This window comes from Natrix helvetica (genome assembly GCF_964273705.1).
Source record: "Natrix helvetica genome assembly, chromosome: 1".
Taxonomy (NCBI): domain Eukaryota; kingdom Metazoa; phylum Chordata; class Lepidosauria; order Squamata; family Natricidae; genus Natrix; species Natrix helvetica.
In genome coordinates this window covers 347,319,726-347,335,904 of record NC_138548.1, presented here as the reverse complement: position 1 = coordinate 347,335,904, position 16,179 = coordinate 347,319,726, and the positions used below count along the sequence as shown (strand labels likewise).

General features: G+C 43.5%; 1 protein-coding gene across 3 annotated transcripts in view; it reads right to left on the bottom strand.

The window, feature by feature from the left end:
- The window catches only part of VWA7 (von Willebrand factor A domain containing 7), a 49,029-nt gene that overhangs the window by 9,355 nt on the left and 23,495 nt on the right, over positions 1–16,179 (bottom strand). For all 3 annotated transcript variants that reach the window (XM_081960907.1, XM_081960908.1, XM_081960909.1), the window contains exons 7-14: positions 12,155–12,324; positions 10,110–10,222; positions 9,556–9,672; positions 8,698–8,877; positions 6,834–7,011; positions 3,335–3,487; positions 1,830–1,922; positions 236–516 (exon numbers count right to left, since the gene is read on the bottom strand). In XM_081960907.1, the coding sequence (XP_081817033.1) occupies positions 236–516; positions 1,830–1,922; positions 3,335–3,487; positions 6,834–7,011; positions 8,698–8,877; positions 9,556–9,672; positions 10,110–10,222; positions 12,155–12,324 (1,285 nt within the window). The remainder of the gene's footprint in view (positions 1–235; positions 517–1,829; positions 1,923–3,334; positions 3,488–6,833; positions 7,012–8,697; positions 8,878–9,555; positions 9,673–10,109; positions 10,223–12,154; positions 12,325–16,179) is intronic.

Below are 16,179 nucleotides of genomic sequence, written 5' to 3'. Positions count from 1 at the left end.
GGGGGGGGGGGGGGGCAAGGACACTGGAACTCTGAACTCCTTTGGGGGGGTGTCTATCGTAACTTCTTTAAGTCCTACGTCAAGGCCTATACATCTACACACACAACTATCAAAAATGTTAACTTCCAAGGAACAGAATGCCTATAAGTACAATAACGGCAGGAGAAACCTGTAAAATACAGCTGTAAAATACAGGTAGGTGACCCAAATCTTCCACCTCTAACTTTCCTCTTACCTCTAGGAGGGATCCTGTGACAGTTGCAACTTGAGGAGCAGATCTCTCCAACTTCTGGCCCTCACCATCCATTCCATGTACCACGATGGAAAAGCTGTTGGTGGTTGATAGAGTCGGAGGCAGCTCGGCCACAAACAGGTCCATCCGACTGCCTCTCCTCTGTAGTTTTAACTCCCCAAAGCTGCCTGTTCTTGCTTCTAAGTTGACCGACTGTAGCTGAACAGAGCCCGACTTAGTCTGATTCAGACCAATTGCCATGACAACCAGGTAGGTAGGCAAACCTGTCGGAAAGCAAATGATAATTGTACCAGACATCCAACCTCTAAAGGACCTGGTGTGGCCTGGTTCCTTTCATCCTCAACCAAGGAATATGTGTGTGTTTGTGTGTGCGTGTGTGTAGATAATTTTAGGGAACAACTGGATGTTATCTTGCAGGATCCAATCTGTGTCGGTCACTAGGACCAGAGGTTTTGTTTTCTGAGCTTTTGGACTTGTGCTGGAACCCGGGATCATATTTTTGGGGGAAGCACGGGTACTTGGATCGTTAAACATATGCTCTGAGAATTTCTATGGAGGAGCTATCTCGACTCTCATTCTCCCAAACAATCTAAACTTTCCTGTCTCTTGGTCCTCTGGAATGCAGCTACTCCCTCCTGGGAATCCAAACTTCATTCTACCACAATCAGCTATGATTGCCAAATATGTAAGGGAAGCAGTGGTGAAATTCAAAACTTTTTACTACCGGTTCTGTGGGCGTGGCTTGGTGGGCGTGGCAGGGGAAGGATACTGCAAAATTTCCATTCCCATCCCACTCTGGGACCAGCCAGAGGTGGCATTTGCCAGTTCTCCAAACTACTCAAATTTTCCGCTACCGGTTCTCCGAACTACTCAAAATTTCTGCTAACAGTTCTCCGAACTACTCAAAATTTCTGCTAACAGTTCTCCGAACTACTCAAAATTTCTGCTACCAGTTCTCCGAACTACTCAAATTTTCCGCTACCGGTTCTCTGAACTACTCAAATTTTCCACTACCAGTTCTCCGAACTACTCAAAATTTCTGCTACCAGTTCTCCAAACTACTCAAAATTTCTGCTACCAATTCTCCAAACTACTCAAAATTTCCGCTACCAGTTCTCCGAACTACTCAAAATTTCTGCTACCAGTTCTCCGAACTACTCAAAATTTCTGCTACCAGTTCTCCAAACTACACAAATTTTCCACTGTCGGTTCTCCAAACTACTCAAATTTTCCGCTACCGATTCTCCGAACTACTTAAATTTTCCACTACCGGTTCTCCTAAGTACTCAAAATTTCTGCTACCGGTTCTCCAAACTACTCAAAATTTCCGCTACTAGTTCTCCAAACTACTCAAAATTTCTGCTACCGGTTCTCTGAACTACTCAAATTTTCTACTACTCAAAATTTCTGCTACCGGTTCTCCGAACTACTCAAAATTTCCGCTACCGGTTCTCCAGAACCTGTCAGAACCTGCTGGATTTCACCGCTGAATGGAAGGCTACCAATAGATAAGATCTCTCTCACTTATGTAAGAGCAAACATGGATCTTCTGAACAGAAACCTTCTCCATATTTACCTTCAACAGGAGGACTATCCAGCATGAATAACCCTGGGTGACGTCCATCAACAGGAACAGCAAAATAATACAAGAAATCGAGGGTGCTTCGACCTGTCAAAACATTAGCATCATTTAAAACCAGATCCACTAGAGCCCTGGCGGTGCAGTGGTTAGAATGGAGTATTACAAGCAAACTCTGCCCCACAGCCTGGAGTTAGATCCTGACGGAGCTCACATTGACTCCATCTTCCATCCTTCTGATGGAAGTAAATTGAGGACCCAGATTGTTGGGGTTAATGTGCTGACATTGTAAATCGCCCAGAGTGTGCTATAAAGCACCGTGGAGTGCTTTATACAGTAAGTCTAAGTGCCACTGCTATTGCCATGGCCAGCAAAGGACTAGGGCCATGATGGCGAACCTGTGGCACGCAGAGCCATGTCACCTGGTATGCACGGCGTTGCCCTTTCCTCTTCTGGGTTTCTGGCACTCATGCGCGTGGGACGATAAGCTGGCCTTCACGCATGCAGCAGTGCCAGAAACCGGAAGAACTGCTCTTCTGGTTTCCGGCGTGCACATGTGCAACGGCCAGCTGATCGTCATGTGGGTATGCATACCAGAAACTGGAAGACCAGCCATCCGGTACACATATGCATGCCGGAAACTGGGAATTCATTTCCCGGCACACGCATGACCCCTGGGCAGCTCCTCTTCTGGGTTGTGGCCCTGACGAACATATGACACGCATGTATACATGCTCCCTTTTCAGTGCCGAAAAGGTTTGCCTCACTAGACTAGGGAGTGTGACTTTTTTACAGGCTGAAAATACTACTTTTTCTCCATTCGTTTTTTCTTAGAACACAGAACACGATTTCCCCATGTCAGGCCTGTAATTATATTCTTTTTAGGATCTTTGGCCTGCCACACTTTTTAATAATTCTCTATGCTGTTTCAATAGTGTAGTAGTTGGGAGGGGGGGATAGAAAGGAGTAGGATTGTAGAATGGATTGTTGACATTCTTTTGTAGAAGCCAAGGTCATCTTTTGTCTTCGCATCTCGACACCTGGCCGGAAGAAGATGGGTGTACATGCCAGCGTGGAAGATGATGATTGGAACATGTGATGGATTTGTGGGTGTGGGGAGAGATCATGAACTTTCAACTAGGTGAACTTACAGGATGTAATTCAGAGTTGAAATTTCCATAGCCGTACTAAATTGCCTGTGGAATAAATTGGACCTTAAAGGATGTTTTGCCTTGGACAATGATTTATTTCTGCATGGTATTTAGAACCCTAACACATGACGTACCAGGACTCTTCAATTGTCCTACCTTTTTTTCACGCCCCCTCAACCCTTAATTTTTTTTTAATTGACTTGTGAAATGAACTTGGCCACAAAGAATGACAAAAGACTACTGCAGCTTTATATTGGTGGAGACAACCCACACCCTGAAATCAGTGTCTCTATGCTTAATAGAAAGACTGGTTCCACCGAGCAAAGAGCCCAGTTTAAATCCATTTCTCACCTTGAACGTGCACCAAATAATGCCCTTTGGACCAAAGTTTCAAAGTCCATTCACCAGGATGGACAGGAACAGAAAGGAATGCTCTATAAATTCCACCAATGTGCTCGATCTTGGCTAAGGGATCTTGAATTGTCGTATCAGTTTGAAATCTATCTGTACGAAAAAGGATGGGAAGAACATCAGTGATCTTTAAGAATAAACTCAAGTATAGGTAAAAGGTAAAGATAAAGGTTCCCTTCGCACATATGTGCTAGTCGTTCCCGACTGTAGGGGGTGGTGCTCATCTCCGTTTCAAAGCCGAAGAGACAGCACTGTATGAAGACGTCTCCATGGTCATGTGGCTGACATGACTAAACGCCGAAAGAGCACAGAATGCTGTTACCTTCCCACCAAAGGTGGTCCCTATTTTTCTACTTGCATTTTTTTTACGTGCTTTCGAACTGTTAGGTTGGCAGAAGCTGGGACAAGTAATGGGAGCTCACTCCGTTATGCGGCGCTAGGGATTCGAACCGGTGAACTGCCGACCTTTCTGATCGACAAGCTCAGCATTTTAGGCACTGAGCCACTGCGTCCCCAAGTATAGATAGTACTCTCTTAACAACTGCTCACTTAGTGACCATTAGACATTTTGATGGACCCTCCAAAAGCAATCTCATTTCAAAGTTCTGATGGGGGGCATCCTCCACCTCACGTTTCACTTTATGGATGGTTGCAACGTTCCACAGTTGTAATGGAATATAGTCTGGATTCCCAGGAGTATGTAAACCCAGTTCCGGAGGCCTGCATTGGTTACTGGTTGGTTTCCAAGTTAAATTTCAAGCACTGGTTTTCATCTAATGAAACCTGCAAGACCACTTATACCAGCCAGAACTGGCCCTATTAATGAGATCAATTAGAAAGTAATGACCACATGTTCCTCATTTCTGAGACCATTAAAAAAAAGATTCAACCTAGGGCTAAGGAGAAATTTCTTGGCTACGAAGGACAATAAATCAGTGGATACAGTTAGATATAGTTAAGTTTTGAATATTAGGGGGAAAATGTTATGATACAGGATATAGTTAAATAAAGGTGGGATAATGATAATAACGTATATATCAGTGATAGCGAACCTATGGCACGCGTGCCACAGGTGGCATGCGGAACCATTTGTCAGGGCACACAAGGCGCTGCCCTGTCAGCTTGCCAGCGCGCATGCGTGCGCTGGCCAGCTGAGTTCACCGCTTTTAAAAGCCATTTTTCCGCCCCCACCAGGCTCCAGAGGCTTTATAGGAGCCTGGGGAGGGCAAAAAGAGCCTCCCCCGCCCCCCCGGAGGCCCTCCGGAGGCTTCCCTGAAGCCTTCGGAAAGCTTAAAATGACCCTCCGAGCAAACCGGAAATGACTTCCAAAATCATTTAATTAGAAGAGCGTTATTGCAAAAATGGCTCAAAATAAAAAAAAGCCACTATGTGAAAATTCCGAATTGGCTATCACCGACAGAAAGGATGACTCATCCAAATTTTATAGATTTGAATAAAATGCTAAGATATAGAGACTTAATTGATAGACAGGGAAACTTAAAAACAATTGAAGAATTGGCAGAACAGAACATGAAAGTGGACTGGCTAACTTACCTTCAAATAAAAACTAAATACAATAAAGATACCAAATTATATGACATTGAAACAGAACCACACGAATTGGATAAAATCATTCAAAGCTCAGATAGAAAAATGATAGGGAGAATATATAAATTTCTCCTGAAGTACAAAATGGAAGAGGAAATTGTGAAAGAACAAATGATAAAATGGGCACAGAACTTTGGATATAATATTGAATTAGACAAATAGGAAAAATTTTGGGGAACAAACTTAAAAATGACACTCTCGGTTGCATACAAGGAAAACCAGTACAAAATGTTTTATAGATGGCACCTGGCACCAACAAGGTTAGCTAAAATATCAACAAATACCTCCCCCAAATGTTGGAAATGAGAATTGATACACGGAACGTATTACCATTTATGGTGGACCTGTGAGGAGGCTAAAAAGTTTTGGAAAAAGATCAAAAATTGTCTGGAGGCAATAACGGGAGTCAAAATAGAATGGAAACCGGAAATCTTTTTATTAGGAATAATGTATGCGAAATGCAAAAAAGAAATCCAGTATTTAATACTACATATAACTACGGCGGCAAGGATTGCCTATGCCCAGAAATGGAAAAACAAACTAACTCCAAGTGAAGATGAAATAATAAGAAAGGTTATGGACTGTGCTGAAATGGACAAAGTAACTAAAGAAATTCAGGGAAAAGAAGAATCAGAATTCTACCAGATATGGGATAAATGGTATAGGTGGATGGAGGAAAGAAACAAGAATCAATGAAGGAATATAACAAAACTCAAAAATAATAGTTTTGAGTAAATAAGAAAGTTAAGAATGGTGAAACCCAAATAAAATACAATTGAATGGGAAAAAAATAATAAAAATAAAAATAAAAACTTACTTAATTTTTGGTGATTAATAAGTAGAACTTTGTAGATGCTTATAGAATGTTTTTGTTTTTAAAATGTTTATTCGTTAACAGATAACCCATCATGACAATAATAATGAAATTATAACTCTAACTGGTAAAAAACAATTTGGATATAAACTATAATATGGGACCTGGGGAAAAGATTTATTAATTTTATTAATATTTTTTTGTTTAGATTTTGTTATAAAGATGTAATCTCTCCTGGGTACTTATAAATTCTAGTAATAAATTTTTGTCTAGATTTATTATAATATAAATATAAATGATTCTAGACAAAAGCATGTTTAAACAAATATAGTTAAATGAGAATGATGGTATATTGATGGTATAAAGATTTTTGATTTAAAATGTACAATTCAATATGAATGAAGTATAAAGAATGATTGTAGTAACGCACAAAATTTATTTGTAACCAATCGACATGCTTTCTGGAAGATGTAACGAAGAATGTTTTTGTGTGTTTTTTTTGTTTAATTAAAACAATAAAAAAAGAAAAAAGAAGCAATGGATGGAAACTAATCAAGGAGAGAAGCAACTTAGAACTGAGGAGAAATTTCCTGACAGTTAGAACAATTAATCTGTGGAACAGCTTCCCTCCAGAAGTTGTGAATGCCCCAACACTGGAAGTCTTTAAGAAGATGTTGGATAGCTATTTGTCTGAAGTGGTATAGGGTTTCCTGCCTAAGCAAGTGGTTGGACTAGAAGACCTCCAAGGTCCCTTCCAATTATTCTACTCTATCTCTCTTATTTCCCCCCCAACCATCCTGTGAGAAAGAAATGACTGCCAAAGGCCCCCGTGGAGTTTCTACAGGTGAGAGTAGGCTACATTCTGATCTCAACTGTTAATCCAACGTTTGAACCATACACTCATTCCCCCTGAGTTAAGAAAAAGAAACATTTTGCAAAGTATAAAAGTGGCTTGTGACAAGTTCAAAACTTAAAACATGAATACAAATAGGCAGAAGAGGGAATATAGATGGCTACCTGTAGGGTCCCTTATTTCAAAGAACTCCACGGAGCCTTGGATGGTCACCACCACGTGGTCCACCAAGCTGTCAATCCAGAACTGGTGGTTTGCCAATTGGGGAGCCTGCTTCTTTGTCCTCCGTTGAGTCCCTTTAGGTCTCAAGATGTTTCCTTTGTGGTAGCGAAAGAGAGTCACCTAGAAAAAATATCATACAGGTAGTCCTCAACTTGCAACAGTCCATACCTGGAATCCTGCATCCAGTTTTGGTCACCACATTGCAAAAAAGACTGTTGAGACTTTGGGAAAAGTGCAAAGAAGAGCAACTAGGATGATTAAAAGCCTGGAGACAGCAACATACTGTAAATGAAGAGGATTAGATTAGATTAACATAGTTGGAAGGGACCTTGAAGGTCATCTAGTCCAACCGCCCACCCAGGCAGGAGACCCTACACCATTTCTGACAAATGGCAGTCCAATCTCTTCTTGAAAGCTTCCAGTGATGAAGCTCCCGCAACTTCTGAAGGCAAGCTGTTCCATTGGTTGATTGTTCTCACTGTCAGAAAGTTCCTCCTTATTTCTAGGTGGAATCTCTCCTTGGTCAGTTTCCATCCATTATTCCCTGCCTGGCCTTCAGGTGCTCTGGAAAATAGGTTGACCTCTTCCTCTCTGTGGCAGCCCCTCAAATATTGGAAGACTGCTATCATGTCTCTCCTGGTCCTTCTCTTTACTAGACTAGCCATCACCCAGTTCCTGCAACCGTTCTTCATATGTTTTTAGTCTCCAGTCCCCTAATCGGTTGCTTGTGACTGATAACTGCTTTTCACACTTTATGACCATTGCAGCATTCCCATGGTCATGTGATGCTTGGCAACTGGATGTAATTGTGACGGTTACAATGTCCCAGAATCGTGTGATCATCTTTTGCAGGGGTGTCCAAACTTTTTGCGAGGAGGGCCAGATTTGGTGAGGTGAAAATGTGTGGGGCCGATCATTCAACCTGACATTCTTTGAACCCTTAACATTAAATGCGAATTAACTACCGTATTTTTCAGAGTATAAGACGCACCAAGATTTTGAAGAGGCAAATTAAAAAAAAAGTTTTTGCACTCTCCCACGAAAATGGGCCTTTTTTAAAAAGAGCATGAATAGCCTTTAAGAGGCTTCTAGAGTGCTCCTGGGGGCTAGGGGGGGGGCAAAGTTGAGCAAAAAATGGCCCGTTTTTTGCTCATTTATGCCCTCCACAGCCCCAGGATCACTCTGAAAACCTCCGAAAGGCTATGCACAGCCATTTTGGTGAAGGGGGCAGAGTTTTGGGAGGCAAAAAATGCTGTATTCAGTGTAAAAGATGCACCCAAATTTTTAGCCTCTTTTTGAGGGGAAAAAGATGCATCTTTATACTTCGAAAAATATGGTATTTTATGAAAGACTAAACAAATAACTCCAGTGGGGAGAAGAGGCTGCAGGCCGCTTGAAATTTGAAAAAGGGCCACATTTGGCCCCCGGGCTGCACTTTGGACATGCCTGATCTTTTGCAACTGTCTGACAAGAAAAGTCAATGGGGAAGCCAGATTTGCTTAATAACTGAAGTGATTTGTTTAGCAACCACAGCAAAAGAAGGTTTTAAAATCACTTAACAATGACCTTGCTTAGTAACAAAAACTGGAGTCCCAATTATATTTGTTAAGTCCCTGATCAGTGGTGGATTGCTGATTTTTTTACTACCGGTTCGGGGCCCACTCCCGCACATGCTCGTGCATATGCCCAGAAGAGTCCGGGTGGGTGGGCGGTTCGCCTGATCCAGGCCAAAACGGGAGCAACCCACCTCTGTTCCTGACCTGTATGGCCTAAGTATTCATATACACACATGCACCTTGCCATTACCGAAGATAAACTGGATTCGCCAATAATCTCAGCCATTCGCCGGATATTATCGTTGTCTGTGAATATAATCTGGCCTCCCGAACTCTCAGCCAAGTGAACGTACAAGTCGAATCGGTTCGGGGCAAGCGTTTCCCGCTTTGTTCGAGTCTTGGATGGATCTTCGGTGATTAGGAAGGTCACCTGATATTGAGAAAGAAAGAATCCCAGGCTTAGGATCCAGAATACAGAATATACAGTATTCTAAATATTCTGCATTGAAAGGGTTCAGAAATGTGGATCAATTTTGCATGAAAATGGTAACGTTGTGTTGGGGACACAATATACCACATTGGAATAGTTTTTCTTGTTTTTGGTTCTCCTCTTGTAAATAAGATTTACCTGCAACCTTTCTGCCAGCAGTTCGAGGTGACGTATGTCTTCTCCTCCAAGTGGTAAATTGCTGGGAGCAGAAGCCAAAGGGTGGGGGCTGGTGGGTGGGTGGGGCTATATTCAGTGTAGAGGACGCACCCAAATTTTCACCCTCTTTAGTGGGGAAAAGGTGCGTCTTATACTCCGAAAAATATGGTAATATAAGACCTGGTCTTATTTTCGGGGAAACACGGTACTTGTGTCCCAATGGTTCATGAAAGTATCTAAGTTGCGACATTTGTCTGATTATACAATTACACACACCATCATTCCCTCCTTCTGCCTTATCCCCATCAAACACTCATAAGCCTAGCTTCTTAGCATCTGACACCCCAGTGCCTGGATGTTAATAGGATGCTGGGAGGAAGAAGCTGGCATATTTTGCACCGGCATACTACACAACTGGAAAGAAATGTCCCCAAAAGGATACAAGGAAGAGGCCCAGCTGACCTTGCACTTCTTCTCCTGAATTAGAGAGTCCACGCTGTTCTTCAGGTGAGCATCTTTAGCAGATGCATCAGTAAAGACAAAGATCTCAGAATAGGGAGGCGAGTTCTGGAGGGCAAGCTAAGTGGAAAAAGAGAAAGACAAGGAAGATTCATATACATCCCCGGAGCATGACATTTATTGGAATAGAATAACAGTTGGAAGGGATCTTGGAGGTCTTCTAGTCCAACCCAGTAGGGCACTCTATACCATTTCAGACAAGCTCTTGAAAGCTTCCAGTGTTGGAGCACTCACAGCCTCTGGAGGCAAGTTGTTCCACTGATTAATTGTTCTAATTATCAGAAAAGTTCTCCTTAGTTCTAGGTTGCTTCTCTCCTTGATTAGTTTCCACACATTGTTTCTTTTCCTGCCTTCAGGTGCTTTAAGGAATAGGTTGACTCTCTTCTTTGTGGCAGCCCTCCAATATCTAAAGGGCTGCTACAAAGAAGAGGTCACAGCATGAGAACTTCTGATGTACAAAGTTATGCTGCAATAAAGGGTGTTTCATGAATAACTACCTCCAGGGCTGACAGACACATTTCAGGCTCATCTCCACCACCCAACGGGCTGATGGTGTTTAAGACTTTCCAGAATTCTTCAGGGTTACTGGTCTTACTGACTGGTCCAAAACCTAGAAGAGAGGGAGAAGTAGGTGACATGATTAGAAGTTAGGTAGGATAGAAAGAAAATGTTTTTTTTTAACAAAGAATGACCTGATTAAAAGTTAGAATGAGAGAGAGAAATAAAAGGGGAATATTAGTGTATACACTTTTATATAATAAAATAAGAGCAACAGCAAGAGAAAACATGGAATAGTCGAATAATGACAGATTGCAACTTTATATAAATATATATTACTATTAGAAATATATAAGTTGGTTGAAAGTAATAACTATGACTAATGCTATTAGTTTTATTTGTACTAGAATGTAGGACACCCAGGTGCCACACTGTTCATGCATTCATATTTGTAAAAATAATAAAAATATAAACTTAAAAGAGAGGGAGAAAGAGAGAGAGGGAAAGAGATGGAGAATGGAAGAGGGAAAGAAGAGAGGGAGAGAGAAAGAAACAGGGAGAGCGGGAAAGAAAAGGGAGAGAGAGAGGAAAAGGGAAAGGAGAGAGGGACAGAGAAAGAGAGAGGGTGAGAAAGGGAGACAGAAGGGGAGAGGGAGAGGAAAGGGAGAGAGGGGGACCGAAAGAGAGGGAAAGGAAGAGGGAAAGGAGAGAGGGAGAAAGCAAGAAAGAGAGAGGGGGCAGTGAAGGCGAGAAAGAGAGAAAGAGAGATGGAGGGAGAGAAAGAAGAAGGGAGGGGGGAGGAGGGAGAGTAATGGCCAATTCTCAAAACATTTGATATTATTTCTTAGTATTTTCGTATATGAAGCATTGCTTGGATGCCCTCTGCAGAAAAACACACCTACAACTACCCAGTCCTAAGTGAAAACTTGTTATATTTTCCAAGACATTTTAGAAAACCATTTTAGAATTGCAATACTTATCCTGATGTTTTATGATGATTTATTGCTATTAATATTATTGCCATTGGTGGCGTTACAGTGTTTTTACTGAAAAACTGAATTAGAATTTTTCAGGGAAACTCCCCACCATCGCACACACCCATTTTCTCACATGAGTTTCCCTGAGTTTTTAGATCATTGGGACAGAGTCCTCTTTCTGTTCTTGTTGTTCTTAGTTGCAAAGTAGTGTCTGACCCATCACGACCCCATGGACAACGTTCCTCCAGGCCTTCCTGTCCTCTACCGTTCTCTGGAGTCCATTTAAGCTCACGCCAACTGTTTCGGTGACTCCATCCAGCCACCTCATTCTCTGTCGTCCCGTTCTTCTCTTGCCCTCAATCGTTCCCAGCATCAGGCTCTTCTCCAGTGAGTCCTTCCTTCTCATTAGGTGGCCAAAGTACTTAATTTAATTTAATTTTAATTTTATTTAATTTATAGACCGCCCCCTCTCCCCAAAGGGACTTGAGTTTCATCTTCAGGATCTAGCCTTCTAAAGAGCACTCAGGTTGATCTCCCCTAGGACTGACCACTTTGATCGCCTTGCAGTCCAAGGGACTCGCAGGAGTCTTCTCCAGCACCATAGCTTAAAGGCCTCCATTCTTTGGCACTCAGCCTTCCTTAGGGTCCAACTTTCACAGCCATACATTGCAACTCTTTCTGTTCTGCCAACATCCAGAGCTTGATCAGAAATCCCAAATCCTTGCAACAAGAGCCTCATCTCCAAAATCCATCTTCCAGCTGGGAAAAATGTTTTTTTATTCAGCAAAGACTTTGGTCAAATACCCAGGAGTTCTGTCGACCTTGTATATAGGTTGCAATTACCTATTTTTCTCAAGGTCTCCCATTTTAAACTTTATTTATTTTGTATTCTTCACTTTTAATTTGGTATTCTACTCGCTTTCACTTTTAACTTTATATTCTACTTTACTTTGTATTCTACTGTTCTACTTTGTAAAGTTGGGGACAAAGTTAACAAGCAAGCAATAATATATTAAAAAAAATGAAATTCAACTTTAAAAAAAAAGAGACTGTGTCAATAATCTTACTGGGATCGTGGAAAGGCACCAAGAGGTAAAAATCTGGTTGTTGAGGGGTGCCTTGGCGCCGTTCAATGATCTCCCGTGCCTGAAACTTAGCCGCGCTGATCTCTTCCCCCATGCTTCCAGTGGTGTCCACAACAAAGCTCAGGCCTGTGGTTGGGCTGATATCTAGCAACCTTCAAACAAAATTGTGCAAATTGTGATTTAATAAATTATTCTTTCAATTATTCTCTGATGCTAAGAGATAATGTGGTTTATTTGGAGCTGGCTTAGCATGTTATGTATGTTATGTAGGCTTAGCCTGTTAAATAAGCTTAGTCCTTCTGGTCTGTATTATAAGATTTGCATCTTACCAGGCTATGCAAAAACAACCAATTGTGGCTTAGTGTAATGAACCAGTATGGAACTCTGGAAACTTACAGAGAGAAGGCCTTCAAAAAAATTTCTGAGTGGGGAGGTTGGGGAGGAGCATGGGCCGGTCCTGGAGGCTGCGGAAGGTTTGGATGGGGGCTCTGCATCAGAGGCAGAGATGGGGCCATGGCTGTCTGGCAGTTCTCAGCTGCCTTTGGAGCTAGACAGCAGTGAGGCAGAGGAACAGCTGGAGCCTGTTCCCAGTGTGCACATGCGCAGAGCTGACAGAAGAAAAGAACCGCTCAGAAATCAGGGTCGATGGGAGTAAAGCCACAGTGAATGGCCTCTCCCACAGGAAATAATAGATGAGTGAAAGGGGAGTGGGCTTTTGCAGGAAACAGTTTGTTCATTGGTTCATTTGTTCATTCATTTCAGGAGTCTGAAGATCTGTCCATGAGTCTCAGAGACTCTGTGCCAAGTCTTTCCTTGTACTGCACTGCGTTTGGAAAACATGGCAGTTTTCCAAGCTAGATAAGGTCTGTGATCATAAATTCACCTTTGAAAGACTGTTTGCCAGGCCTTTGCTGAATGTGAATGAGAGGAATTCACATTCCTTTAATAAAAGAGGTTTTGTCGTGACCAGGAATCTGCTTCGTGTTTTTTAGGGAAGCCTAAGTCAGAAAACTTCCTTTCTTTTTTTCTCTCTTTTCTCTCTTTCTCCTTTCCTTTCCTTTCCTCTTTTCTTCTGCTTTTTCCTTTCCTACTTTTTATTAGTTTACATTCATTTTTCTATGTTTTGTAATGACACTTAATAAAAATAAAAAGTACATTTTAAAATGGGATGCATGTAATTTGGTGTGTAATTGCTGTGTTCAGCCAATGCTCTCTCTTGACTGTTATCTCTATTGATTTACAGCAACTGTTAAACTGTACAGTGCAAGAGAAGAGAAGAGATCTGAAAATGAATATCCTGAAGATCAAGAGAGCCTTGTTTGACAGTTGCATGGAATTGATGAACAGGGAAATTTTTCAGAGTATTAGGCAGCATGTGGCCTATCATAAGGAATTAATGATTGTCAAGACAACTGAAAATGTGAGTAATTAATGTTTGTTTAAAGAAGCCGGGATGGCTGGATATAAAAAGGACGCTTCTGCTTGCTTTGTTATGCATAAATGAAAATTGAAGTTGACAGGAGAAAGTAATTTGAATGTGATGGGAAAGGGGAATGTTACGAAACGTGCTTAATGGAACGAGAAGAGAAAGGCTCAAAAATGAATGACTGATGAAATAATATGGATTCATACAAAAGCAAGGATGAAAGAGGAACATTGATGTGGTTCAGTCACATAGAGAAAGCAAATAGAGAATTAAAAGACAGAACAAACAGGTAAAAGAATAGCCAACGGGTTGCAAGGAAGGAAGATGAGAAACATGATGGAGAAAGAGGTGGTGAAATCCTCAAAAAGAATGAGATGACAAATTTAAAGAAAATAAAAAAGCAATGCATGAATCAGTGTTCAGTAGAAGCAAAGATAATTGGCAAGGATGGAAAGACATGGCAAACGAGGCTGATGAAAACTAGTTTCAACTATGTTGTCTTCTTCTTCGTTTCCTCATTTGTCCCTGTAATTTCTTTGGCTTGCTGTTCCTTAATTCTTTTCAGTCGCTTTACACAATGCTGCTTACTACAAGAGACAGGGTATGGTCTTTTAATTTCTTTAGAGTCGCTCTATTGTAAAATGGTCAGCATATCAATTTATTAACTTATAGGCCAGCGATGGGGAACCTTTTTTGGCTCGTGTGCCATAAGTGGGGGGAGCGCAGGGGGGTCATGTGCAGACATGCCGCACCCATAATGCAATACGCGACACACACCCCCAGTGCACATGCGTGCACTACAGGAGCGACCCCCCCATTTTTGCATGCATTTTTCGCCCTCCCCAGGCTCCAGAGGCTTTATAGGAGCCTGGGGAGGGTGAAAACAGCCTCCCCCGCCACCCCGGATGCCCTGCGGAGGCTTCAGGGACCTTCAAGAGGCTTCCCTGAAGCCTCCGGAGCAGTCAAAACTGTTATGTACCGAGAGCGTCCACCAGCAGGTGGCGCTAGGTAGCTCGACCAGCAGCTCACCCCTGATTGGCCCAACCGAGCAATCTCTGTGGCGGGACAATCCTAGTGCTCCTATTGGTTGCCGGTCTGACAGCTGTGAGTATAAATAGCGGGAGTAAAACGCTTCCACCATTACCTCTATGGGCGGCCCTTTACCATCCTGACCGACCACAAGCCGCTACTAGGTATCCTCTCAGGAGACCGCCCCACCCCGCCCATCCTCTCACCCCGCATGTCACGTTGGGCAGAATTTATCTCTGCTTACACCTACACACTAACTCACAAGCCAGGCCTCCATATGGGTAATGCAGACGCTCTGAACCGCTGCCCCTTGCCCCTTCCGGTGTCTGACCCTGCTCCCACTGAATCAATCTGCCTCCTGGATGATCTCCGCTTCGGACATAGCCCTGTCCTCCCGCTCCGACCCTACCTTATCTAAGGTCATCAGTTTGTTCGCAGCGGCTGGCCAACTACACCTATAGACCAACAAGTCCTTCCTTTTTATCGCCGCCGCACCGAACTGTCCACCATCCAAGGCTGCTTACTATGGGGCCATAGGGTGGTCATTCCTGCCTCCCTGCACCATGCAGTGCTGACCCGCCTCCATGAGGGCCACCCAGGCATTGTCCGTATGAAATGCCTGGGTGCAGCGCTGTTCGCCTTGCCAACAAGTCCGCGTGGCGCCTCCCGCCGCTCCTTCCCGAGAGTGGGAACAACCTAGGGCTCCATGGAGTCGCCTCCATGTGGATTTTTTGGGCCCCATAGATGGCACCCCTTTTTTCCTCGTCATAGACGCTTGGTCAAAGTGGGTGGAACTTTTCCCCATGCACTCCACCACCTCCTCAGCCACCATTCGCATTTTGGATACCCTATTCACGACCCACGGCCTGCCCGACATCATAGTATCGGACAATGGGCCTCAATTTTCCTCCCAAGAATTCCAACAGTACCTGCAACGTTTAGGCATCCGCCACGCCCCCGTAGCTCCCTTCCACCCAGCGGGGAATGGCATGGCAGAACGCGCTGTGCGCTCCGCTAAGGAATCCCTCTCCCGCATGTCCTCCTTGCCCATGCATCTCCGCGTGGCTACCTTTTTACGTTGCCAACACACCACACCATGCCCGATCATGGGCAAGGCCCCCTCCGAACTCCTTATGGGTCGAAAACTCCGCACAACCCTAGACCGCTTGCACCCGTTCTATTCTTTCCCCTCTTTTCCTTCTTCCCCACCCCCTAGGACTTTCCTTGTGGGGGAGGGGGTGTTTGCGAGAAATTTCGCAGGTGACCCGAAGTGGGTACCCGGAGTCATTTCAGAGTTAACAGGGCCCTGTTCCTACAGGGTCCTCCTTGGCGATGGACGACAATGGAGGTGGCATTTAGACCAGCTGCAGCGGCACATCGATGAAGGTACGCCAGTCAGCTCGCACGTTCAAGTTCAGAATACACCAGGCCCTGACAACGCCGCCTGCCGGCCCGACCGTCACAACCCAACTAGCTCCGGCGGCGCTCCAACCGCCCCGCTCTCACCGGACTCCTTACCTGCAAATTTCAATGGGACTCTAGGACTTAGGCC